Below are 27,913 nucleotides of genomic sequence, written 5' to 3'. Positions count from 1 at the left end.
TATGGCCGACACCGAAATTGAGTCGAACTGGACGGAATTCCCCGTTTTATTGCTCTATACCTTTCTGAAATGAACTATAGTAGTGATTTACTTGGTAAAATTATAAAAACCGTTTTTTGTAAGCAAAGAATATAATATACCTAAATCAACGAAGCGGTGATTCATTAATCGTTGCCGTGATTAATGGGTATTATTAAGGTCGAGCAAGTAGACGTATAATGGGTACATTATACAACAGTCGTGGATAAACTATTTTATAACTTCCATTGAACGAGGTCAAACATCGAATATGAACATAAAATTAATTAAGTGATGGGACAAATCCATAATATTGATTAGTACGTCTTTGGAAATAGAACGTGACTACTCACGGAATTATTCATATCTCTATGTGAGTGTGTGCCATTTATAAAGAGTGTGACCCCGTTTTTTACAGTGTAACTCATTCAAAACGAAAAGATTGTATTAGAAAAAAAATTGGAAATCCCCAAAGTTATTGTTATACTTTCGTGACCGGCTGTTGACTTCGAATCGGAAACAGCTGGCTTATTTTAAATTTACTTTCTTATTATACAGGAGAGATGCCTTATTAAATATTCCAGTAAAATCAAGTAGTAACACTAATATAAAATATAATAAATCAACGGGAATATCCGAATACAATATGTTTCAAACAGAATTTCGGTATTAATTATTGAGTTGTGAGTTTTAATGTACGAGTGACCTCGCATTTAAAAATACTTAATACAGGTGTACATTTCAGCCCAGCGGAGGTTCGTTGCAGTGCATTCGTTAGGGAATTGCTAGCAATTCACATCGCAATTTCGTGACTTCTTTACTGGAAGGGGAGTTATGAGGCGACAGCGCCATGAGACCTTGCATTTAAAAATACAGGTGTACATTTCTTCTACCAAATAAAATAACAAAAAAACGATAATCCAGCTACCTTTGACTGATTAATACCTGACGCAGGAAATTCCAAATAACCTTCTTAATGTTCTAACAGCATACAATTGAATTTATCATCTCCGATGATACAATTTTTGGGAAAAACCAATACCTTCTACCTGCTAATTGTTCCATACTTACATGAACCTAGGCGAGGCGTTTGGAATCGAGGAGAAATTCATTGTGTCTCGAAGTCTCTCGAAGCTGCGGCGTTTCCACAGACTTAGCTCGCACGACATGGTTTAATCTTCAGTTGTGTATATCAAGTTTATTGTGCTACATCTCCATTACCCTCGACACTAAGACTAGCGCCCACAGTAGCAATTATCTATTCAATTTATTTAAATGTAAACATAGTGTGACATGATGCAGTGAATAATTGATGCTATCATTCATTGGAAAGAATATATATTGAATATATTAAATATATCACGTTACAGTGGTGAATAAAAACACTAAGCAAGTTATAAATTTACTACGACTGCGCCATTTATGAATTTAACTTTCCAAAATTTATTATTAAAAACTTTATTAACTCAAGAACCCAATTTTACAAATGATTAATTTCAAGCGATTGAATTAAAAAGATTCATTGAATGAACTAGATTCATTGTAGGTGTTTACAACAATCCTATTTTTATAGTTAAGTAAATGCTGACACATGTTTACAAAATATGATCTTTTTGCGTAATAATTTTTAGAATAATCTGGATTTTTCTAATAACGGAGTTATTTTTCGGATCCTGTTATGTGGCTCTTCTTCTTTCTTCAAATTCATATTCTACTTTCTTCTTTTCTTCAATTTTCTGATTTCTCAGAAGTCCTCAGCAAATTTAAGTTCCTGTTCCTCGAAAAAATCGTAGATATTCTGTATTGGAATACGTAGTCGAGTCTTTCATCGCACTATGCGTAAAATTCGCGAACCCCACTACGACTGTGCCAATTATAATTTTTTTAAAAACTTTATTAACATAAGAACACAAAAAAAACTAGTATAAATGTTATAAGTGGGAACATTTCCGGAATCTAAAGAAGATATTTCTTGGAAGAGCATTCCAAGATTCTGCCTTTCACATAATTTGTGAATGATGTAATAAATTATTTTGATAACATTTTTCCTTATAGTTGGATTGGTCGGGGAGGTCCACTTGCGTGGCCACTACGTTCCCCTGAATTAAATACAATGGACTTATTTTTTTAGGGATATCTTAAAAGCTTAGTATATGCAACACCAGTAAAGACAAGGAACGAAATGATCGATAGAATAAAATTAAAATTAGAAATTTTTGATTTTGTTCTAATAGATCCTGTAAATATTTTCAATAATTACAATTAATGATAATTTTCTTAAGAATGTCTCTATATGGCGAACGGTTTCTTCGGCATGTACAACGATCTAAAACCCTACATATCTCGTAAACCATAAAATTTATCTGGTTAAAGAAAGAGTACATATTTATTGAGAAATCGATTGAAAATTTCATATCTGCAATATTTATATTGTACAGGTTGACCCTGTAAAAGTTACGGATTGTTAACCATTGTGCAAGAGACGCCACCATGTTCGAATGAATAATTCGGAAAATTTACTTACACTGTCGCGTCATCTACTCAATTCCGAATCCATTAAGTCCCGGAACACCCTGTATTTTATTCGTAAATAAGTACATAAACATTTATATTTATTTAATCTTTTTGTTTTATTTGTTTACAGACGAGCAATTAGGTATTTCCAGTATTAAAGCGCAATCAAATTGTTTTGTAACAATAGACAAAAATAGGTTAAAAATTAATAATGGGAATCCCTGTCTTTGTTTATTTATCTTTTAAAACCTTAAAAGTTTCAGTAGTTTATTAAATGCTCAATTGCTTTTCAGAAGGAACGAAATAAAGATCGAAGGTAAAACAGTCATTTTTTGGAACTACAACTATTCAAAATATGTTAAGTTCTTCTTCACTTGATTTTGCTCGCTCTTATTGAATTTTATGAAGAAATTGATTTTATGATCTCATTCAAATTAGTCACTCTTGCCACTTTACTCTCTATATATAAAATATTTAGTCCTCTAAGCCTTTCTTGAGACATGGTACTTTAAATTTTAACTTCGACATCGACCTTTGAGCTGACGCAACAATTACTGGCAAAGTTAAAAACAAAATGTATGCTGTGAATACACCTGGGACGCTGCAAGCTATAAAATAGTATTCAATTAATAAAAGTTCACAAATTTCTTTTACCGATTTCTGGCTCCAGAGCCCTTCGAAAATTGAGCATTTGCTAAGGAAAATCTGAGATGAGATTCTCGTTATATTCAGCAGCTAGTTCTGTAGTTCTGTTGATGTCAGATTCAATTGTTCGTCTGTAGATTATGACTATGTAGATTATTCCCTCAAATCTTGAGGTGATTTGATTTATTACAATACCTAAAGTTCCATAATAAACAACCATCTTGAAATAAAGGTTAGAAACTGATAGGCGTTCGTCCTCTTCTAGTTCATCAACTTGTTTTTTTACTTTTCAGCGTCTCTTGTCTTTAAACTTAGTCTCAACACCTCTTAGTTGTCTTCTGTAGGTCCATTTCTTCTCTTTAAAGGTTTTTTGATACCAGGTTTGTTGACTCAAGGATTAGAGTATGCAATATCACTTGAAACACAAACTCGAAGTTATCCAAGTGTTTTTTTAATGAAATAGCTTGAGTTTTCTCACTTGATGTGGATTAGTTTACTGACTTTAGTATGATTTTTGTCAAAGCTCTCACATAATTATGATTCAAAGCTTTTAAAGAGTCGATTAGGGATGACCATCGTGTTGGGCAAAGCTTTTTTAAAGTATAGGTAGTTGTACTTACAGAGAAACTGAAGTGTAACATCAAGAAGTATAATAATAGAAGAATTCTTACGAAAATGGTTCGGTGAATTTGAAGAGTATTTAAAAGAACAAAATGTTTCTAATATCTTGAAACACTCTGTAAGAATATTCAATTGTGATGAGACAAGTTCCTCTATGTGTGCCAAAATAGAAAAAGTTTGGTTGGAAAATGTATCCGAGATTAAAAATGGTAACGAAAAAGAGACAATTACAGTGTTGTTAGTATTTTCTGCAAAGGAGGAGACTGTGTATCAAATGGTGGCTTTTCCTTATGTAAGGCCTTCATAATGGTGCTTGGGTAAATCTCAAAGTGGCTGGATGCGTAACGATGTCTTTTATATATGGCTTGAAAAAGAGGATATAACAAAACCAGTACCGTTACTGATTGACAAACATATATCCCATTTAACAATGGAGTTCAGTGAATTTTGCAGCAATAATGGGATAATATTGTACGCATTGCCTCCCAACACTACCCATGTAATGCAACCTGCTGATTAAGTGTATTTAAAGTACTCAAAAATGAGTAAAAAAAGACGGTACAAAGTTGGTAATCTAAACCAAACAATGTTAACTGTGTTTTAACTTTATGTCCATTATTAAAAAAAGTACTTGAAAGTGTGTGATAAACGGAATCGAAGATTTGAGCATGGCTTTGGCTACTCCTTGCGAAATAACAAAAACGGAACTTGAAATAATCGATAAAGTATTAGTTAAACTGCACAATAAACTCTAAGAAAAATGTCGTTCAAGAAGCTAATAAAATATTGTATGCCCATCGCAATGATTATAGATTCTTAGAAAAAGAGCAAACTGAAACTGGAGAAAATGGAAAATGATCATTTATTTGATCTGATTTGAATATGAATACAGATGTGAATATGAATGAAGATGATTAGGAAACTGATGATAAGAATGATAACGAGAAAGATCTTCAACATGAATTGATAAATGGAAACTGCAATAGTAATGACAATATAAAGGAAATACCAAATGTAAAGGCAAGATCTCATTCTTTTAGAACATGATACTTTTGATCTCATAGAATTAAGAAATGAGGAGTTAATAGATGAAAACTCAAAATCAAGTAAAATCAAGATTTTACAAAATATAACGCAGGAGAAAGCTGGAGACTCATTTTGATACAAATCTATTTTGGCGAAAGGAAAATATGAGGAGATAGAGCTCCCGCAGCAATTTCTTTTGGAACTAACTCGACACAGAAGCAGGAGAAAGAACAAAACGAAGAAGAAGTCAAGATAAAAAAAATGAAAAACGAAAACGACGAAAATTGAGAACTAGTCAAATAAGAATAAAAAAATTATGATTCAAAAGTAGAGAAAAATGTGATATATGTAGTGAACAATTAGATAGCGATGTCGAGGAGGATGAGCAGAAAAATGTTAGATGTGATTTACGTCCAAGATGGCTCCATCTCATATCTACTAAATTTATTGAGTCTTCATGTGAAGAAATATGTAAACAAGAATTTAAATGTGATTTCTGTTAAGTGTTCTAAGTTACTAATAAGAATTACATTTTTTGTTCTTGTACTATGATATTTTGAATTAAATTTTAATAATTTATCGTAAAACTATTTACTCCTTAGTTTCTGGCTGAATACTCGTGGCTGTATATAGATATTTGGGTGGGGTATGAACGCAAAAGAAAATTTGATCTGCCTAAGTGAGTCCTAAAGATGGACAAACATACGAGCTTTTGAATAATTGTTATCATTAAGACAAAACAAAAACCATCAGCAACATTTAAGATTTTCCAAAATGAGTAAATATTCAATATTATATAAAATATTTAACAAAAAAATCATAGAAAAAAGTATTGAATGAGTGCATTTTTGGTATTAGCCTCAAAATAATTAAAATATTGCGTATTTTGAATTTTGCACTTAAAAGGTTAGGTTAGGTTAGGTTAGGTTAGGTTAGGTTAGGTTAGGTTAGGTTAGGTTAGGTTAGGTTAGATTAGGTTAGGTTAGGGTAGGGTAGACTCCACTCCTGAGAGCTTTAGGACCTTGAAGTTGGTGGAGTGGCTCAGTAACTTTCTCTCTTCTTGTGCCGTCTTGACGGACTGGTGGAGAGGAGTGAAGCTAAGAAACAGCTCAAAAATCCAAAGGATTAAGTGTTGTACGCTGATGCAATGACAATTTGTTGTCCTCCCGGCGTACGACACTCCCGAGGATTGAGGAGGGTGGTTTAGTGGGTGAGAGTCCCACACAAACTCACATCATTTGCACCCGCCCGTTGTGAGGAAGGCATTTCTTTGTTTCTATTCATTTGACTTCTGACTTTTGCGGATGAAACAACGTCGTTCGTCCTACGAATCAAGTTTAAAATGAACTAAAAAATTAATTTAGGTAATGTTTACCATAAATAAGATTTTGTACCATACAAAGCCCCTAATAAACACAAGAAATTACATTAGAGGCAACAAGTTTTACCTATCGCAAAGTTTAGTCCTCAAAGAATTGCTGCCAGACGTGTTAGAAAACTTCTTTGTGTGGATGATGACGAAGGAAGTGATTGCTATGCCAGTTATAAATAATTTAAGGAAGTAGATTCAAAGTCCATGGACTCAAGTTTATATTTTAAATCAATATAATTCTATTAACATTTTTTTAAACTGTTAATTTCTTTAATTAATATAATTAATTGTTTTTCGTTTTGTTAATTCTTAGATTTGATGTTAATTTTATTAAAAAATAATTTGAATGTCGCAGTAGTGAGTGAGTAGTGAGTTTATGGATGACCCCGTGTGCCAAATACAAAAAACGATGAGAGTCGTAAAAACTTGGATTCATTAAAATTAAACCTACTAAAATAGTTTGAGTTTTACTTTTTCTAATATGTTACTGTGCAAAGCCTAACCTAACCTATACGTCCTGTTTTTAAAAACTGATTATTGTAGGGGGCTGAATGTAGGAATCACATCCTCATGTTAAAGTATGTAAATTTATAATTATGTACAATAGTAATGTGTTTTTGAATCTGAGCTAGGTGTTCATCAGAGATAAGATGACCGCCGGTAATACATCCATTTTTTTTTGTTTCCCATTGATAATTCGTATCTGTGTAATAATCAAAATTAGTAATATTGCTATAGCTACGATAGAATATTATAATGAAGACTAAATTTCAACACGCTAAGCAAAATTTTTCGTGAACATAAAAGGTGTAAAAATAAATGAAAAACATTGATTAATTTTATTGTTTTACCTGTTGGTAATACCTTTTCGTATATTTAAATATGTAAAACAGTATTTACAGTAAATAATGATAAGGATAATATGGAAAACCCACCGTGATAACTAACGATTTATTACAGTATTTAATGTAACTGACGTATATTCTTAAGTTGTTGCTAAATAATATGTTTACTGCTGATAGTAGGATTCCAGAAAAAATTTGAATATCAATTCGCACTTCACAGTATGTCCTAGGTGAACTTGTTTAATAGCGTGCGCATACTTTGCGGTATATGCGTTTTCAAATTTAGATGACAAATTACAAAACATCTCAATGAATATTGTTCAGCAGGTGATATTCACGAACATGGATTGGATAACTTTTGAAAGATCGAATATATGAAAAATGGTTAGGAAGCTTTTTTGTAAAGCGTCAAATTTTCTACCAGAATACATCTTGACAGTTTCAAAATCTCGCGTCAATCTTGTGTTTCAAAATTTCAAATTCCAAAAGGACGTTGTACATTGAAATGGGAAATGGAAATTTGCGATTCGGTACCTCCTAATACAGATTGTGATATTCACGAACATAGATTGGATAACTTTTGAAAGATCGAATATATGAAAAATGGTTAGGAAGCTTTTTTGTAAAGCGTCAAATTTTCTACCAGAATACATCTTGACAGTTTCAAAATCTCGCGTCCATCTTGTGTTTCAAAATTTCAAATTCCAAAAGAACGTTGTTCATTGAAATGGGAAATCGAAATTTGCGGTTCGGTACTTCTTATAATTAATTTCAAGTTCTCTAACTTGCACGGTATTTTTCCGATAAAATTTTCGGTATAATAAAGAAAATAAAATACGCCGATTTTTTTTAAGCAGTTTTGTGTTTATCTCTACTTGCGGATTCCATTCCTTCCTGCTCAGTTCTCTTTTCGAAAGTTTATGTAAAAAGAAATAGATAATGTGTTCCTCTGTAATAAGAAATGCTCGTTAATATGAGCTGCATGCAGCACAGTGCTGTTGCCAAGATAATGAATTCTTCCCAGAGTTTTGGAGTCCTGGGAGATCGCCCTACCGCGCCCCACCCTATCGCTGCTTCTGCATTAAGGAGTTGATAATCAGTTAGTAAGCTCAAACATAAGGTCGAAAAAATAGTTTTCCTCCCTTTTTTTCGCTCAACAATATTTAAAATGGATTTTGATTGAAGATATTTCACACTTAAAACCTACAAATGTTTCTTTAAGGATTACGGTGTGCTATTCTTGATAATCCACCCAGACAAACAAATAAACGATAAAAAGCGAGATGGCTTCCAAACTACCACACATAGTCGAAGGCTGGAATTTCCCATTTTTAATTACATATTGTCGTTGCGGTCCTCTGTGAGCGAACATCGTAACTTCGAAGTTTCCCATTACCACATACGATTCGGCGGTGCATCGTGACCGCGAAACGTTTTAATCATTTTATTTTAATTATTTAAAAAATATTTGAGGTTTTTTTTGTTTGTAATGAGATTGTTGATACAAATATATTCCGTTGATTATTGTTATGGTGGGTAATAGTGGATTTATTGTTTACGTCAAATGTCGCGCCTAAAATTGTTTAGAAAAATCATCACCAAAGGCTTAATTTTCGGTAAGTGTTGAATATTTCTATTCCAATTCATCTCAGAGATTTTTATAAGAAGAGATTTTCTCCTAAAACTTGTTATTCTCAAACGATTTCTTATCTTCTTATGGATGATAGCTCAGTGGCAACTGTTATGTATACAGAGTGTTCCGGGACTTGATACAAAAAATTCGGTGTCGATGACGTGAAAATAATACTATGACAAAAAAATATCTCGTTTCTGAGTTTAGTTATCAAAGTTGCGAAATCAAAACTTGTATTTAAGTATATTTTCTAAATTATATATTCGAACATTATGAATTTTGAATAGACGATTACGTATGTCTAAGTAGTGTGTTTGACGGAATAAATAATTCTGCACTACTATCTGAAGGCCAGGGGCGGCTCATGTTCAATAGTTAACAATCCATATCATAACAGAGACAACCTGTACAATCTAAAAATATCAAAAATGAATTTTTCGATCGATTTTTTAACAAAAAGGAAGAGCATTCCAAGATTCGCCCTTATAGCGTCACAAAAAAATGAATCCATTGTATTCAATTCAGAACGTGGTGGAAAAATGTTATTAAGATGATATTTTATATAATTTAGGATGTGGGAAGGGGCTCCATCGTGCATGAACCACATGTCTCTGCGAATGTGTATCACATAACATGAGTGGGAAATCATTTTTTTTTTTTGGAGAAATTCTAAGTATCTCTGATCATTCAGGTTATTATCGAAAAAATATGGACCTACTAAATTATTCCTGCCCACACGTTAACACAAAATGATTGTTTGATTATCAATTAGAAATATTTGATTGTGTTTCAATGGCTCCTGTAAGTATTTTCAATAAATAATTACAATTTATGTAAAAGTTACGGATTTTTAACTATCGGACAGGAGCCGCGTCTGGCCTTCGGATACTTGTGTAGATTTATTTATTTCGTCAAACACACCTCATGGATATACGTATTCATTCATTAAAACTTCATAATTTTCGAATATATAATTTAGAATTATAATTCTCATTTTGCAACTTTAAAGGCCTATTACTCAGAAACAAGGGGTCGTATGAGAATTTTTTTATGTCCAAGAATGATTTTCACGTCATTTACTCAAACAAATTTTTTATTATATTATAACTTGCAATGAAAAATTCATTGAAAATTTATTTCTGTTATACCATTAGTATTTGTAAAATATTGGTTTAATTTGCTTCACCTTTTTTTAATTATTTTATTCATATTATAACTAAATGTCTGTGAGTGTGTTTAAACTTTAAGCCAAATTTTAAAAAAATCCTGCTAATCAGATCAGTATTGTTTCTATAGTAATATTTCAATATATTTTATTCACTTTTAATGGTAATAACTAGTATTAAATTATTTAATTTCAGCAAAGTACATATAATACATTATAATTATTCAATTCATTTATTATTTAGGCAACTAGCTTTACAATATTATGTATGATTAGTTGCCTAACCTTGAGGAAATTTTTAATAAATTTTATTCAAGTTACAATTTTTGAAACTACTTAAAAGATCTGTCAGGTATTGTTCCTATCGTAATAATCTATTTCAACCATTAGTTTGATATATTTTATTAAATAATCGTTATAACGAATATAATAGTATCGTCACGAGTGTATAATGGATTTTTTAGCAAAAAAATATAATAGTCAAATCAAGAAAACATCTAACCGCAGTGATTAATGATGATAATGAGGTCGAGCAAGCAGGCGTATAATGGATACATTATACAATAATCGTGTATAAACCATTTAATTCCATCTAAGTACATATATACATTATAATTATTTAGATGTTCATGTAATTCGGCAACCAGTTCTACACTACGGTGTATGTATGCTTGATTGCCTGCTCGTAAGGGTGAGTCGTTAAGTTAATATTTTGATGATAGAATACAATACCCAAGTCCTCAAAAACATCTACTTCGAAAACTTTCGGTTAAAAACTGAATTTTTTTCCAGAAATAATAGATCTACATTATCCTGGTACATATATTTTCTAATTAGCAAAGCAATAACTACTATTATTCGTCCAAGTAACTTCTCTTGCTCTTCCTGTGTCATTTAAATTATTATCATAGAAATTCAGTTAATATAATTTACTTTAAAAAATACATAACAAATATTTATATACTTAAGAATGTTGAACTAAACTATTTAGTCATAAGTATTTGTATACAATCTCCGAAAGCCATGGGTTAATCCACAATACCGTATTTGTGCAAATATTACAAAGGTATTTTGTTATAAACAAAACTATGAATAATGGGTTTTTATTTTATTTTTTTATATAACAAGGCTGAAAATTAAGTATGAAATAATAATAGATCGTTACAATGTTGAAAAGAACTCAAAATTTTTTTTCTTAATTTGTACGTAATGGAATTCGTGGCTCTTATTTAGAGCGTTCTTAAACCTTTTTGAAATGGTATTTTATTCGAAATTTAAATTATGTCTTTGGTTATTAACAGTTTTTTCTACTCAACTTCCAGTAATTACCTATTCGCTAAAAAAATTACATTTCCATTAGTGTTATTAACCTCAATTAAATAAAAGATTAGATAAAAAAATTTGGCGTAATGAAATATTCATTGGTTCAAGTTTCAGGGATTTCGTATATCTATACTTCGTGGAATTTCGCTTCAATATACTTGAAAACCCCAAAAATGTATCACATGCCATCAACTAATTGTAAAACTTATCTATGAAAGATAAAATTTACGTTGATAAGATTAAGTTTGGAATTTTAATGCTTCTGGAATTTTTTGATATATCGAAACGATGTTCAATAGAAGACATTAGAATAAAACCATTTACTTGATTTTCTTATAACATATTTTTTTCATTTGAAATTTTTATTGGGGTAATTATTAGTGAATTGTGTTAGCATTTTCTTATTTTATATATAATTTATTTATGTCATAACAACAATTTATTTTGTATAGATTTGAAAAACAGTATTGTCCATTTTAAGTTTGTAATAAATTGTATACATTCAAATCTAGGACGTCCACTTCACAATGACGTATTCCCATAAATATTGTACACGTGGTATCCACCTGGAGGGGTTTCCCAAAATGGATTCAATAATCGAAACTTTCTCACTTTGGGAACCGTGAGAACCAAGGGAATTTGAGGACAGACTCCGTTAGTCAGATCATTGGAAAACCGAGAGTCACATCAATGTCGATAAAACCTGTTCAGAGTATTCAATAGAACCAAACTTTTATAGTTTGTATCCATTTAAAAGCAGAAGTCATTCAATATTAGTGTAGTTAAATTATTAGTTATTGTTTCAAGTAAGTCATTATTATTTCAATTTTATAATCAATTCACTCTACTAAATATGTATAAAAATTATTTCCCATCTCTTCAAAAACAAAGTTCGGAAGTAATTTGAAAAAACAACTATACTTTCTAACGTGATCTTGATATTAACCTTCTCATAATTAAATAGACAAATTAAAGTAATAACTCAAAATGATACTTCCTGAATAAAACTAATAATAATAATATATTAAAATGAATTTTTAAGGATGTAACCACATTATTATGTTTAAAGGTTATTGTATAAAATTCTTGTAATTTAGAACAAATTGGGGTTGCATCTACCGCCCTTAGATATTGAAGGGGATCTCTCTCAATCAGGGTAGATGATTCAAAAATTCTTGGAACGGAATATAATATACGAAAAAGAGAATTTTTAAAAATGGTTACCATTCATAAGAACGAAAAAGCTATAAATGATAAAAAGACCTAAATCATTTAAGTAAAATTCATAACTCTATTTTGTAAATTTTAATACAACTACAAATAATTTAATTAATGACTGCTGCATATTTTGGATTTAACTAAGGCAAAATTCATTTTTCTTCTTAAAACAGACTTCTATTTTTATTTTGATAAAGACTGAAAGTAGTAGAAACGTATAATATTTTTTCAAAAACTCATTTTTCAACAGAAGAGACCTAAAATCAAGACGATTTTGAAACATAAATATAAATATTCATTTTTGCTATCTTTAGATTGTACAGGTTGTCCCTATAAAAGTTACGAATTGTTAACCATTAGCCATGAGCCGGCCCTGGCCATCAGATAGTAGTGCAGAATTATTTATTCCGTCAAACAGACTACATGGATATACGTAATTATCCATTAAAAATTCAAAATGTTCGAATGTATAATTTAGAAAATATACTTTAATATAAGTTCTGATTTCGCAACTTTAAAGGCATATAACTCAGAAACGAGGGTCGTAAGAAAAATTTTTTTCATGTCACAGCATTATTTTAAAGTTTTCTACTCATTCCTGAATTTTCACCCGGTTTCTAAATCATTTTGATTTAGGTCTCTTCTGTTATAAAATTATTTTTTAATATAATTTGAAAGACAGATAAAAATTTGACTACTATAAATAAAATTTCGACTACTTTATCAAAGATTTTTATCTGTACATATTTTAAGTGAACTCTAAGATAAACTGGCGACAACTTTTCCTTTTGATTCAGAAGGGCAATGATTTATAATTACAATATTTAATTATGTACAAAAATTATAAACATTTCTAGTTACAAACGATTGTTTTATTTCAAATTCTTACAATTAACATTTTGTCGCGTAATTCCATTTTTGCACCCAAATGACCTTGTTATTAATGTTGGAGTTTAAAGGATTTTGTATATTATATTTTTTTTTTATTTAAAACGGAAATTTTAACCGTTAAGAATATGTGATAGGATAAAACCAATAAATCATACTTTTCTCACGAAAACATTCAAAATTTCTCTTGGAATTTCCTTTCCGAACAAAAACTGCGTCTCGTTCCATAACCTTATTACAAAATTAGAAACTTTCCATCCTAATCGGTACGTCACTGTAGATCCATTACTCCATTCCAATCAGTGCGCATGTCTCGGGAATCCCGAAACCATTCGCTTTTAGAAACCACGCGAATGTTCAGTTGTGTAAACGAGAGTGAGTATGTTGTAGCAGTCATAAATTGACGCTGATAACGAACACGATTGTTTATTGTAGTCGACAGCGAACTCCTTTTTCGATTAATTTAGTGCTTTAATTCCTTTAATTCGCGTCGTAACGAACGTTTATAAAGTGACGTAGACTTCCTAGTAGCCATTTTGAAAAAAAACTGTAACAATGTCTAAGCAAGGAAATTTTACAGATTCGACTGCAACAGCCAACGAAAAAAAGGCTGTTTATTACGAATCGTCGACGGTGGATAGTGGTTTTTTGTCAGGCGAAATATCCGAAGAAATTAGTGATATCGGATTTAACGAAAAACAAAAACCAATAAACACTCAAGATTCCATTACAGAAGAAGAAGAAGAAAAGAAAGTTAGACCCATGCTTTTAGACAGTGGCGTGTATCTTTCTGACAGTTTTTCCAGAATAAGTATAAAAGAAACTGATTCTGGAACAAACGACCTAAATAATCCCAAAAGATCTCAAACACCTGTTGATTCTTCTACGAAGAGTAAGCAAAATCGACCCGCCGAGGATGTATCATGGAAAATTTATTACGAACAAGACGAGGAAGGAGATACGTAAGTACATTTCTATAATTTCTTATAGTTTTTTTTTTTTAATTAAAATGGCCTTTGCCTGGGTTCAAGAGGTTAAGCAACCGTTTCTATATACGTGTTGATACAATCCTTGAAATATCATTTTCTATGATACAGGGTGGTCAATGTTTGAGTGATAACAGCAATTTTTTTTAAAGAAACGTTTATTTTAATTAACAGAGATTTCCTTTCGTCGCCTCATTCTTAAACGGTATGCCGTGTCCAATTGTTACAGTGTGGATAAACATGCATCAGTTTTTATTAGTAAAATCAAAATTAATCATACGCTTTTTTTGTTTACTGCATTTTTTGCCTCTTTCGGGCTGATATTGATAGGCTTGTTTTGACGTTAGACTTTAAGCAACCTAATGAAAAAAAGACGATAACTTTGTTATTGAAACGCCTATCAAACAGTGCTAGTGTAGTCATAGTGTGAACAGTGAATTTCACTGTATTTGCATCAACTGTAGGTCACATTTGGTGTATTCCTAATATCTTTGTATTCAGCTTAACGTTGCCGCCATTGTCAGTCAACGCCAATTCAAGAGAACAATGCAAATATATGATAAATAAGATTAAGAAGAGAGAGAGAGTGAGAGAGATTCATTAGATAGAATTTGATAAGATAAGGAAAATTATGATAGGAAGAGGGTTTATTGGAGTGGGCCCTGAAATAGGAAGAGCTCCTTTGCTGGGCTGGGGTTGTGGTGGTTGCATAGAGCTGTGTTTTCTAACTTCTCTAGAGGAGGAAAAGTGAAGATTCGTTATTTTTGGCTAGAAGAAGACGAAAAGAGAGCTTGAAAATAAAAACGGTTCTTCGGCGGGTACAGCTGCGGTCACGTTATTCCCTATCGTCGACCATTTGGCTGGGGAACCGTTTCACCAGGTTTCAGGGAAACCGCAGAAAACCTGCAACACCCACGAATTATCAAGGATCAAGGAAGTTGAGGTAGGGAAGGTCATCGTACGCTGTTGCTAGTAGCCGAAGGGGCGGCTAACGGAGTTTCCTTTTGGGTTTTGAGCCGAGGGGCCGTATATTGTTGACCCAGGGGATGAGAAAGGTTTCTTTGGCAGCGGAGTTAGTTGATTCGATGGTACGAATCACATATCGGGATTGGAAATATTAAGAAATTAAAATCGAACGTTTACAGTTGCGAACGTCAAATTAGAAAGAAATACTTGTTTAGTCTGATGGCCAATATTGGTTGCTAACGTCATTACTGGAAAGATTATTCATCCATATCGTGGTTAATGCTTTGAAAAGTTGCTAAATTGAAATCAGAGACTTTCTGTATCTTTATGATTTAATATATTTTTAATTGGATCTCCTGCATCAGTAACATCTTACTCATCTATTTTTTTAACAGTTCATCGACTATAATTATGATTATATCTTGAGGATTTCCAAATTATATGAAAAAACCCATGACCAAACTAAAATCGTTCTTTGAAATATATAACGTACCGCAGAAAATAGTTTTATATTTTATATTATAAAATGAAATTGGGGGAGTCCCGGAGAATCCAACATACAGGACTTTGATTCAATTAAATTTATTAGCAGATTGTCGTAATTAATCACATTTTAAATGCTCTAAAAACTCAGTAGACGATCATTAACAAACCGTTTACCACAAATGCTTCTTTACTGCTCAAATACTATTAATATACAGGGTGTAATTCAGACTTAGATCTAATCGAACGTAGATTTCAGGTTGTTTTGTTTGAAACGAAATGTATAGTTAATTGCTACGAATTTCTATAATTTTTTTATTTCAATTTGATAAGAAATTTAACTCGTATTTCATCATGACACGTTTTACAAATAACGCAATTTTTTAGTTGTTTACATATCTAAATGTTAGTTTGTCTATATTAACAGTAAGATCATCTCAACTTTATCATTGACCGTCACTATATCTAATGAAAGCAAGTGATAACCTTTAATCAATGATGACGATGTGTATATTCATATACTATTACATAGAAGCTCATTATTTGCATATCTTATTTCTAGAAGGCATATCCTTGATGTATGACACATGATACCCACCTAAAAAACTTTGCGTTTCAATTGATCACGTTTTTACTTAAGGAGACAAAAGAGATTCAAAAATAATTTATAATGTCAATTGACTTTAAATAATATTTAACGGGATAGGTTTATATTTTCTCCTTAAATTTATCATTTGCCGCCAAAGTCAATATTTGGAGGTACGAGGATAGTCCCAGAAGTACCTAGCCGAAAAAAGAAAATACAAAAATTTTACCCTTTTTATAATAAGAATCGTTAAGCTCCTCAAAATAGCCAATAAATGTCTACATAACCTCTTCATTGTTGAAAAATATTTGACCACCGAGCCATTTTTTCCAGTCTGGGAACAGAAAAGAACCCGAGGGTGCTAAATCTGACGAATGAGGTAGCAATTCATTAATTTCGGCCATTGCAATAGCGGATGTGCGAGCTGGTGCATTGTTTTGATGTAACAACACTTTTTTCTTAGCCATATGTGACCGTTTCGCTTGATTTCTTTCCTTTCTCAAGATAGTCAATGAAAATTATCCCACGCGTATCCCTAAAAACCGAAGCCTGCAGATGAAACAGTCTTCGCCTTCTTTAGAGCCGTTCCTCCCTTTTTAGTCGATTGTTTTGATTGTTCTTTTGTTTCGGGTGTGTAGTGATGGAACCACATTTGAATAATGGTTATAAAACGGCTTTATTTCTGTGAAACATTGCCAAGCGCTCGATGCATACATCTTCACGACGCTATTTTTGTTCCATTGTAAGCAAACGCAACACCCATTTTACGCACAGCTGTCTCATGTCCAAATTTTCTGTTAATATGCGATGTATTGCACTTTTTGAAATACCTGCTTTGTATACTAGCTCTCGTACTTTCAGTCGACGATCATCCAGTGTCGCTTTGTGTATTTTCTTCAATATTTCTGGAGTCTAGACATCATTTGGTCGATCACTGCAATGCTGATCTTTGCAAGTCGTACGGCCTCGTTTAATGTCTGCCACCCAATATTTTACTATTTATAACCAAAGAGCAATTATCTCCTAGAGAAACTAGTTCAGCTTTTATATAAATTGGGCTAATGCCTTTCAAATGAAAGTATTATATTACATAACGATGACCAATTTTTTCCACGTTTACGAATTCACTGAAAACGTTCACTATTAATGGCTGCCAAACAAATACTAATCAACGTGGCGTCTTTAAATCTGAAACATATGCTATCGATCTACCGCCATCTCTATGTCAAGCCAGGTACTTCTGGGACTTTTAATACGCATACCATAGGTTAAAATTAAAAATTGAACATTTTCTTTAAAACTTTTTATTTACTTTAATAAAATAATAGTTTTTCAAAATAATATTGATTTAATTGTGAAATTCCAGTCACATTTCCAATAAATCACGATACTTTCTAGTAAACAAAATTCCATTTTGGTAGTGTTGGCGTATTATTTTAATTAAATTAGTCATTTGTTTGTACCATTTAAAGGATTTCCTCTGTTCTGAAAAATCAAACGAACTGATTAGGAATAAATCAGTTTCTTGTTTCAAAGATGAATCACATTATGTCCCTGAAATTATAATAATTGTTTCAATCATCCGTGATTTTCCTATTTGATTCTTAAATCTAATTGTCCTACAGATAATGCGTCGATGAGATTATAAACCTTTCTACAAGCTATGAGTTTCACAATATTTACCTTGAGTTTTTGCATTCTATTTTTGTTAAATGCTACTTGTTTACATTGGAGGAAGGAAATTGCTATGGAGTATCGATTTATTATCGTTTTATCATAAGAAATCCCTTGATTTGATAATTTTAAGTAGTTTAATCTTTATTTTGAAAGTCGTGCTAAAAATCGCAAACAAATCCTATCTCTTGACACGTTTATGATTGCGATCCCCTCTACACTGGTGCTCAAATTTCAATTATAAGTATCCCGAAAAATATTTCTACTAAACTGTTATTAGCTTATACAAGGGGGCAACTAAGTACTTTCCATTTTTACTGATAGAGAACGCTGCTTTATTTTTTGAATAACTTATGTTATTGCCGTTTGTCACGTGATATTGGTCATATTGACGTAACTTTAGAAGCAAGTAGTGTTTGATTTTTAATAAAGCTATTAGCTGTGTGTTAATTTCACTTTCCAACTATCGGAGCTTGGCTGGGAAGTGATGCCTCATCCCCCATATAGCCCTGATCTGGCACCATCTGATTACCTTTTATTTCGAAGTTTTACAGAATTCTTTGCATGGTCGAACTTTCACAAATGACGATGATCTTCAATCGCACCTGGTTCGGTTTTGTGCTGGAACAGAAATTTTATTTATTTGAAAGAAAGATGTTTTTGTCTATACTACAAAACCGAAATTACTTTGTCGTCAACCTAATATGCCAATAATTACACCCTGTATATATATTCAATCGATTAATTTAATTTTGTGTCATAAAAAGGAATTCTATTTTAAATTAACTCATTATAAATCATTTTTGCGATGAACGCAATTTTGACATAGCTGAAATAGAATTCTAATGAGTAATTCTAGTCACATCCATATGATCTTCATAGGAGACTGTTTGTTAGACTTAGACCTTAAGAATATTTATAAATCAACCGTCTATTCGGACATCTATTCTTAGATGTCAACGCTTGGATACCAATCTTATTTTAGTAGGCATCGAGATAGAAATATTTAATTTCTAGAACACATTTAGCATAAGGTGGTATTTTTTATTATTATATAAATACAAACTTTATTTGCGTCAGAATAGTTTTTGAGCTTGAAGATGATAAAACAAAAATATCTATACACTGTTTTCGTCACACGAACTTTGTGATGATTTTTATTTGTTTTGATGTACCTACCCTCATTCAAAAAAAAATATTATTTTGTTTCAGTCACATCCTGTTTTTTTATGACAGATATATATATATTCTTTTCTGACCTCATTTACATTTTTTTGTTGATTAACTTAATTTACGCGACTGTATAGCGGTTGCATTTAACCAACTTACGTTTCTCACATTGCAAATATGCCGCGAAAGTGTTCAAATAACTTGGAGAATTAACTTTACATCTCAGTACTATTTTCGTTGGGTTTGGCTAAACAAGAATCTGGATATTTTTGCTTGATTCGAATTAAAGGCATCACAACCAAATCCAAACACACTGTCCAGTACCCAAACTTGTCATCGGCCAACAGACCAATTCTACATAATGCCGAACTATCCGTGCCAAACCGATAAGGTATTTCAAAAGAGTGACCCAAGTTATGAACCATCAACTTCTAAAGAACCTCATTCATTGATACAAAGTGATTCAAACGATTTAGTACGTGATTTGAGTTTGTCTAAAACACAAGCTGACCTTTTGGGGTCTAAATTAAACGATTTGAATTTACTTTCTCCTGGGATAAAAATTTCTTATTTCCGACATCGTGACGATGGAATGATGCTTTCTAAACATCAGCAGATGACTTAGTCTATTTTATCCAAGTCACTGGCCATTGACTCCTCAAAAACTAGTTTGAAAGCAGTGTTGTTATAGAACGAAAAAAAATCTCCTTCAGTGCCGGTTGTCCATGGTTCTGATATGAAAGAGACTTACGAGGAAATGAAGTTCCTTCTTGAAAAGTGAAACAGTGAACATGTTTGGAAAATTTGTCATTGCTCTTTTGCTTGTGCTACAGCTTGGTTACACAAAATATTGCAGTTCCATTTGCGAATATACGAAGAAAGTATGGCCCAAGCGTGAATCACTTACTCCAGGGTAGAAGAATATTGAAAATGAATGAACCCTGAACACATACTGTTACCTCCGTTACATATAAAGCTCGACTTGGTGGAAAATTTTGTGAAAGCTATGTCTAAAGATGACTGTGTATTCTTATACATGGAAAAGAAATTTCCTAAACCCAGCGACAAAAATTAAAGAGGGGATATTTATTGGTCCACAAATACGGGATCCAATGAAAGTTACTAACTTTAAAGGGAAACTGATTAATCTGGAAATGTTTTGTGAATGTTGCCCCCTAGTCCATAAGGTGGAAAATTGTAAAATCTAAATCAATAAGCTTATAATTTCATACAAACCTTTGGGATGTAATCGGTCTTTAGAAATACATATCCTGCACTCTTATCTGAATTTCTTCCTCGAGAATTTGGGTGCTGGTCAGGACATTTCCTCAATAGAAAAGCGCCATTAAGGAAAAAAGGTCAAGGATCGAACAGATTTCTATTGAACACTTGAAAGAAACCTGATGTGTCAATTTTTTTATTGTTTGGTGGCCATAGTACATTGAAAATTTGGTATAAGTTTTCGTGTGAGAAAAAAAGTGTCATTATTGTCATATTATGGTAATGACTGATTACAATGGTTCTACTAAATTGAAATTCCATCACGTACGTTATGAATGTTGATTGTATAAATTTGGGAACGGAATTATAAGTAGTTCGATCAATCATTTTTTAGGCCAAGCTATTATAGATCTTATTTCCTTGACAAAAATACTACTAGCCAGCTGATTGTTCGATTATATGAAAGATGATAAGATAAATAAGTACGCGATATGAACATTTCCTGTCTTGTTAGTTAATAACAATTTATTACAAAATAAACGAGTTTCATCAAGGAGGCTCCTGAGCGAAATGTCCCGAAACAAGATACATATTTTTATGTTTCTAAATGTTATTGATTTTAGGTCTGTTCTGTTTCAAAATTAGTTTTTTTAATAATTCTTAAAAGATAGATAAAAATTGACGTTTCGAATTTTCTTTATCAGAATTGCCGATCAAAATTTAAAGAAATTTGAGTTCAAAGGTTGTTATAGCGTTTAGCAAACAAAAATAACAGTATCCAGTAACTGAGCGGAAATTAGGAAAACTGCCATATTGTTTCTGTCACTCAAAGAAAGCGCGCGAAATTTAACCACAATTTTTTCACAGTTTCTTTTTGATTTTGGTTCATTTTTACACTCAAGAACTAAATATATTTCACAGTAACAATTAATTATAATAACCGATGCCGTTATAAACTAGCTGTTATTCATATACATACAAAAGAGATTTCTGCATATACTGTATGTGTAGCAATACTCGACGATTATTGGCTGTTTAGAAAAAATAAAATGAGCGACTATTTATTTTTAATAACAAGTAAACGTTTCATTCATCAAGTTTTAAGCATTGTTTTTTAGTTAATAATTATTCACTTTAAGATTTTTAAGCATAAATACATGTGGAATAAAAATTTTAAAAAATTTCAATTTCAATATGATTAGTTTGATTGACGCGGGAGCCTCCTTAATAGAAAGTGAAATGTGATTATCTCGACAAAACAAACGGAATATAAAACAATTTTCATTCTGTACTTACAAAAATTCTTTCTCTGCGGTAATAAAATTTCAGTAATTACGAACCACGAAAAAAAAAACGAGAAATGAGAAAAATTTCAAAAATTATCATCGTATATTAATAAAATCAAAGTAAATCAAGTACAAAGAATTTATTACTGTTGGAAACAATGCGCGTAAACTTGGAAATACCGAAAAGTTTTTAGATAATCTTTTGTAGGAACGTTCGCAAGGTTGGTTAAGTCGGATTGGCGCGCCGTATACTGATTATTTTAACTACTACAGTTTTGCATACAACACAGATAATACATCGTCGGCCTAATTATCAGAATGGGAATTCAATTTATTTCTAAATTTGCAAATAACATTATTGAGGAAACGGACTTTTCTTTGCTGCAGTATGCAACCTCATTTAGAGTAGAAAGTGCGAATGGAGTAAAGACTTTTTATTTATTTATCACTTTGCTTACAACGCACAAGGTAATATTTTTGTGATAAAAGTCAAGATTTTTAATCACAATCGAATGTCTATAATAAAAATTAACAAAAAAATTTCAAAAAAACTCTTATTATTGTTTATTTAGGAACAATCTTCAGTTTTAAACCTATTTATTATTTTATGAAATATAAAACAGAGATCTTTTATAATTCATCTTAAAGTCCAAGGTACCTAGTAGTTTAAGAATCAATTAACTTTTACATTAAGTTTCTACTTACGCCTAAATAGCAACTGCACAAAATAAATCTCGAAGTTTGGTAAAATGTTATGTACATACATCTGGCATACAAATTTTGGGTAAAATTAATTTTCAACGTAATCTCGTTTTAGCCCCATACACTTTTCCCTGCGATGTTAATAAGTTCGATGCCCTTTTTATAATAAAAATCGTCAAGCTACTCGAAATACTCATTAATTTCCGATACACTTCTTCATTGTTGAAAAATAATTTTTTCAAGTCTGGGAACATAAAATAATCCGAAGGAGCTAAATCTGGCTAATAAGGGGCATGAGGTAGCAATTCAAACTTTAACTCACTAATTTTGGACATTGCAATAACGGATGTGTCAGCTGGTGCATTGTCTTGGTAAAATAATACTTTCTTCTTAGCCAAATGCGGCCGTTTTTGCTTGCAGATGAAACAGTTTTTGCCTTCATTGGAGTTCGCTCTCTCTTTTAAGTCCATTGTTTTGATATTTCTTTTGTTTCGGGTGTGAAGTTATAGACCCACGTTTCATCCATGGTATGGAACAGTGGAAACATCTTCACGACGCTGCTTTGGTCCATTGTGAGCGGCACCCATCTTACGCACGTCTAAATTTTCAGTATGTGATGTACAGCACTTTTTTAAATGCCTACTATGTCTACTAGCTCGCGTACTTTCAGTCGACAATTATCCAGAACCGCTTTGTTGACTCTCTTCAACATTTCTGGAGTCGTCAACTTTTTTTCTGTGTTTTTCTGTGTTTACATATTCACTGAAAAACTATCAATGGCTTTCAAATTAATACTAAACAACGTGGCGGCGTCTTCAAATTTGAAACATATGATGTATAGATTGTGTACTTATTGAGCAATGTTATGTCAAGAAACATATTTTTTTCATCCTGATTGGGAGCTCTTCCCACTCAGTATTTGTATATTTCAATTTGTAATCAATCTTTCCATCAAATGTGAACCTCGGATCTCTTCTATTAGTCACTGTCAGCCAGATAGTCTTCTGATACATTATTTTTTTGTGTCCCAATGCAACAAAGTGCATACTGCCATAGTCCATTTTTGTGTGCCCTTTCTCTAAAAATTTTTGTATAAAAGTTACATCACACATTATGCTAAAATTGAGCAATGCTTTGGACAATATCGCATTCCAGTTTTGGTAAGTACAGTAATCAGATTCTGATCGAGAGCCGTGACGAACTATAGTTTTCTCAAAACATTACATATCCTCTTTGCGGCACAAGCAAAACCGTACTGAACTTAAGAGTTAAGCATTTTATGTTTTACAAAATGTCGGCTGGGAAACAGGTGGTTTTATTATTGATTAATAATAAATTAGTAATATTTTTATAGGGTATACAAAGTAATCCAATGAATGAGCTTCATAATACACCTCTAGACGACATGTATTCATTCTGTTAATTAGACCGAAGACCTATGACGGATTAATGGCTCCCAAAATCTCATCAAATTTTGACAGGATTCGAAAAAAATACATTTCAATGAATCTTTTATCGAAAACGTGTGAAATATGTCTATTTTCTTGCAGACACCTTCACATAGCGATCGTCCAAGGTTTCTTGGAAGTAGCATTAGCTTTAATCCGCGCAGTGCCTCATCCGAAACTCTTGGATACGCCGAATGATCACAACCAAACGCCTCTTCATCTTGCCGTCGAAACTGGACAATACAAAATAGCCCGATGGCTTATCGTAGCCGGAGCAAAACCTTGTCCTAGGGGTCCCCAAGGAGAATCACCTTTACATATAGCAGCACGAAAAAACGATCACCGAAGTGTGAGAGCAATAGCGGAACCAGTTCAAGTTCAAGAAAGGGAACAATTGGCTCTCAGTTACCAAGCTCATATGTGTCAGCCTTGTGACTTTGATCAATGGAACTTTTTAGGTAAGCAGAACCCTCATTTTGTAATAATGTCAGATTGTTAGAAACGTATGAAGATTCTAGATGAAATTTTTTTCTAATAACTATCGTGCTCGAATAATTAATACATTTATATCATAATTAGGAATTTTATTTCACTATTACTAGTATTATATATTTATTACATCACTCATTAAGTCGTGTAACTGACATTTACGAGGTACCAACTTTTAAAAGAATAAAATTTCGATTAGTCTGAAAAAAGTGACAGTCATTTAAGTGAAGCTACTTTTGTTATTTTCCAAACAATGTCGTGTGTCAATTTATGAAAAAAAAATAGTGTACAAGCTCAGCGATGGCTTTTGTTATTGATTTGCTGGATTTAATAAACGGGTTCGTACAGATATCGATGATGGTGAACACTCTGGTCATCCAATTGAGGTAGTTACTCCAGAAAACATCAAAAAGTTCACAAATTGGTTATTTCTAATCGGAAATTGAAATTGCGTGAGATAGCTAATGCGTAAAGTTATCAGAAGGCATGATTATTCGACCATGAGAAAGCTTGTTTTATCAAAATGGATGCCAAAAACAACAACGTGTTAATGATTCAGAGCAGTGTTTGGTTATGTTTACACGTAATAAATCAGATTTTTTGCGTCGATATGTGACAATGGATCCATCACTTCACTCCGGAATCAAAACCATCATCATCTGAGTGGACTGCAGCTGGTAAATCACGTCGATGGCAACGCTAGTTAAATTGAACGAATTGCTTCCTCACCCACTGTATAGTCCAGATTTGCCCTCAGTGACTACTGGCTATTCGCTGATCCCAAATGATTGAAGGAGAAGAATTAAATGTGTTTTTCTTGGTTAGTCACAGGACTTATTATATAAGATTTTGAGGAAACCGAACTAAGGAAACATCATTTAAATTATGTTAAATTTGAGTGAGCTTCTGGACTGGTGAACCCCGACGGTCGACCCGTGTCGGTTCTTCTGTCAACCTGTTCTTTATTACTTCTGCAGTGAAAAACAATTATTTCTATTAACTTTCAAATTATTACAACAGTAAATAATAAGTACTGATTAAAAAAAGAAGGAAATAAGTTTTTGAATAACGAAAATTTGAGTACTTTTACAATATTACTAGGCATAATTTGATTATTTTATTTTTTTTTGTTAAATTTACGATTATTCCTAGTAATATTCTCAAACTCCTCAGATTGTCGTCATTCAAAAACGTATCTCCTTTTTATTAATCCACACCTATTATTTAATGTTGTAATAATTTGAAATTGTTAATAAATTGTGTTTTGCTGCAAAAGTAATAAAGAGCAGGTACTCAGAGGGTGCGAAAAGGTCCGAGCGCAGGTAGCTTACTCAAATTGAAAATATAGTTTAAATGGCAACATGGTGTTTGCTATGATCGGTTTCCTAAAAATCTTAAATAATAATATGTATATAATAAAATTATTATTTTTAGAGATATTTAACATTAAACACGAACCTGCATAATTATTTTGATTAATATCGCGTATTAATTATACCTTGGCATTGTAAATAAGGTCACAAATTCATAATATCTCTTCAAATTATTTATAATACTTGGTCTATTCGAATACCGTTAGATTTTTAATACAAATAATCAACCTCGTAGAATATTTGGGAAAACCTGATTGAGTTGAATTGATTTGCTATTATATATTTCAATGTTTAAATTCTACACGAGTAACGTTAACTGACACAGATACCTGCCGATCAATAAAATGTAATCCCTACAGGTAGACGAAAGATATACTAAAATACCTTCAGAGAATTTTTGGAAAATATGATTACTTAAAATGCTAAAATTGAGGATTTTTAAAATAAATTAGATTTTACCTGCCCGTGTCTTTTATCAGTTTCGTTTTTAACAAATTAAACCAATACAGACAACAACGACTCATTAGTATAAATAGCGTTTGAAAAAATTCCAATTAATTAATGACTACAAATTTGAAATGATTGTTGTTACATAACGTGACATCTACTTTTTATCTCGAATCTAATAGAAGATTAAAGAATATAAAAACCTTTTTTAAAAACTTATTTGTTAATAAAATGAACTGAAAAGTTAAAAATAAACTCTTAATAAGAACTACAACACGTAAAATAATTCCATATCGTAGTGTGACACAAGTTTTGCCAAAAATCGATTCTACTCATCAATGTTATCTCCTTCAAGAGCAATACAAGCATTCCAACGCTTCTCTAACTTCTCCATACCGTGTTTGTAGAAGGATATGTTTCTTGCCTCATTTCTTACCGCCGTGCATTTTTTTGAGATCAGCGAATAATCAGTAGTCACTGGGGCCAGATCTAGACTATACGATGGATCAGGAAGCAATTTGAAGTGTAATTCGTTCAATTTCACCATCGTTGCCATAGAATTTTGAATCGGTGCGTTGTCTTGGCGAAACAGTGTTTTTTTCTTCGATATATGAGGACGCTTTCCTTTGATATTTGCGTTAAAACCATCCAACAAATCTATCCAGTATTCGCTATGGAATGTCCTCCCTTTGTGCTGATAGTCGATGAACATTATTCCGTGTGCTGCTTTGTGCACTTGAATATCCAATTTTTTTATGTTTGTAGTAGGGTAAAATAATGTTCAAATCAGTTATATAATCCCAACTTAGTTATTTGTAACGTTTCTCATTCTATTCATTTCTTTTAATGCATCAACATTACAAGGTTTCTTCGAAATCAACTTAGAGCAGTCAAGTTCTTCGAATCGAAGACCAGCTTAAGATTTAACTCATAAGCTTGCCATGATGTTTGTAAAGTATGAGAAACGTCATTAATTTGTACAAAGTTCCGATTATTTTGGAACGCGCCTTGAACAATATTTTGCGATATAGGACAAGAGGTTTCGAAAACTAAAATCAGATCGTCGGTCTATAGGTATGAGTTGTTGTCTATATGTAACCCCGAAAAAATCTTAAGCTATAACAACTGCTTGACCATGAAATCCATATTGTTCAAATAAGAATCCAAACTTTACAGTTTTTAAAAACAGTATTATTCGAGAAAGCTTTTCAATTTGCCACAATCGTAGAATAACCTCAGGTGCCCAGGTAACGTGCTGTTCCAATATGCTTCAGAAGAAGATACAGATCACTTAGGCGATTGTTACATCGGTAACACAACATCAATTCTTTATTCTCGCGTAATTCTCGTGGAAGATAAGTAGGAGATTTGGCACTAATTTTAGTGTACGTAACGCTACCACGTTGCAAATTCCTCTGATTAGTCTTTTTCTGCTGTTAAAATGCGTTCCTCTTCTGACTTGCTTGCCTGAGCATTCTGTTCTTTTCGAGCCAGACCTAGTGTTCTTCTTGTAATCCATTATTTCTTCTCTCTTGTGTATGTATCGTTTTCTCTATGTTTAGCTACTGCTATACTTAGTTTTTCTAATCGTTGCCACTTGTGGACATCTCCTGTCGCTGTCGCTTCAATTTCGCCTTCTCAAAAAGTCGTTTTCTTTGTGTAGTAGCTGTTCCCACAAGTATAGGACAAAAACGAACGGTCCATTCGCCCAGAGGGCCATTGTATAAGTATAAGGGTTTGCCCTTGTACTCTGTGGTGGAACTTTAGCGATTTGAAATGTTCATATACCCTCATACCATTCAGCCCTCGGTACT

At 32.2% G+C, this 27,913-nt stretch overlaps 1 protein-coding gene across 1 annotated transcript in view; it reads left to right on the top strand.

The window, feature by feature from the left end:
* Nucleotides 1-13,614: 13,614 nt before the first annotated feature.
* Nucleotides 13,615-27,913, top strand: part of LOC130445933 (NF-kappa-B inhibitor cactus) — a 30,984-nt gene continuing 16,685 nt past the window's right edge. The window contains exons 1-2 of the mRNA XM_056781844.1: nucleotides 13,615-14,230; nucleotides 23,893-24,248. Coding sequence (XP_056637822.1) covers nucleotides 13,824-14,230; nucleotides 23,893-24,248 — 763 coding nt within the window. The 5' untranslated portion in view covers nucleotides 13,615-13,823. The remainder of the gene's footprint in view (nucleotides 14,231-23,892; nucleotides 24,249-27,913) is intronic.

This window comes from Diorhabda sublineata, chromosome 6, assembly GCF_026230105.1.
Source record: "Diorhabda sublineata isolate icDioSubl1.1 chromosome 6, icDioSubl1.1, whole genome shotgun sequence".
In the NCBI taxonomy this organism is placed as follows: Eukaryota; Metazoa; Arthropoda; class Insecta; order Coleoptera; family Chrysomelidae; genus Diorhabda; species Diorhabda sublineata.
The sequence above is the reverse complement of the archived record's forward strand: the minus strand, read 5'-3'. Positions and strand labels throughout refer to the sequence as shown.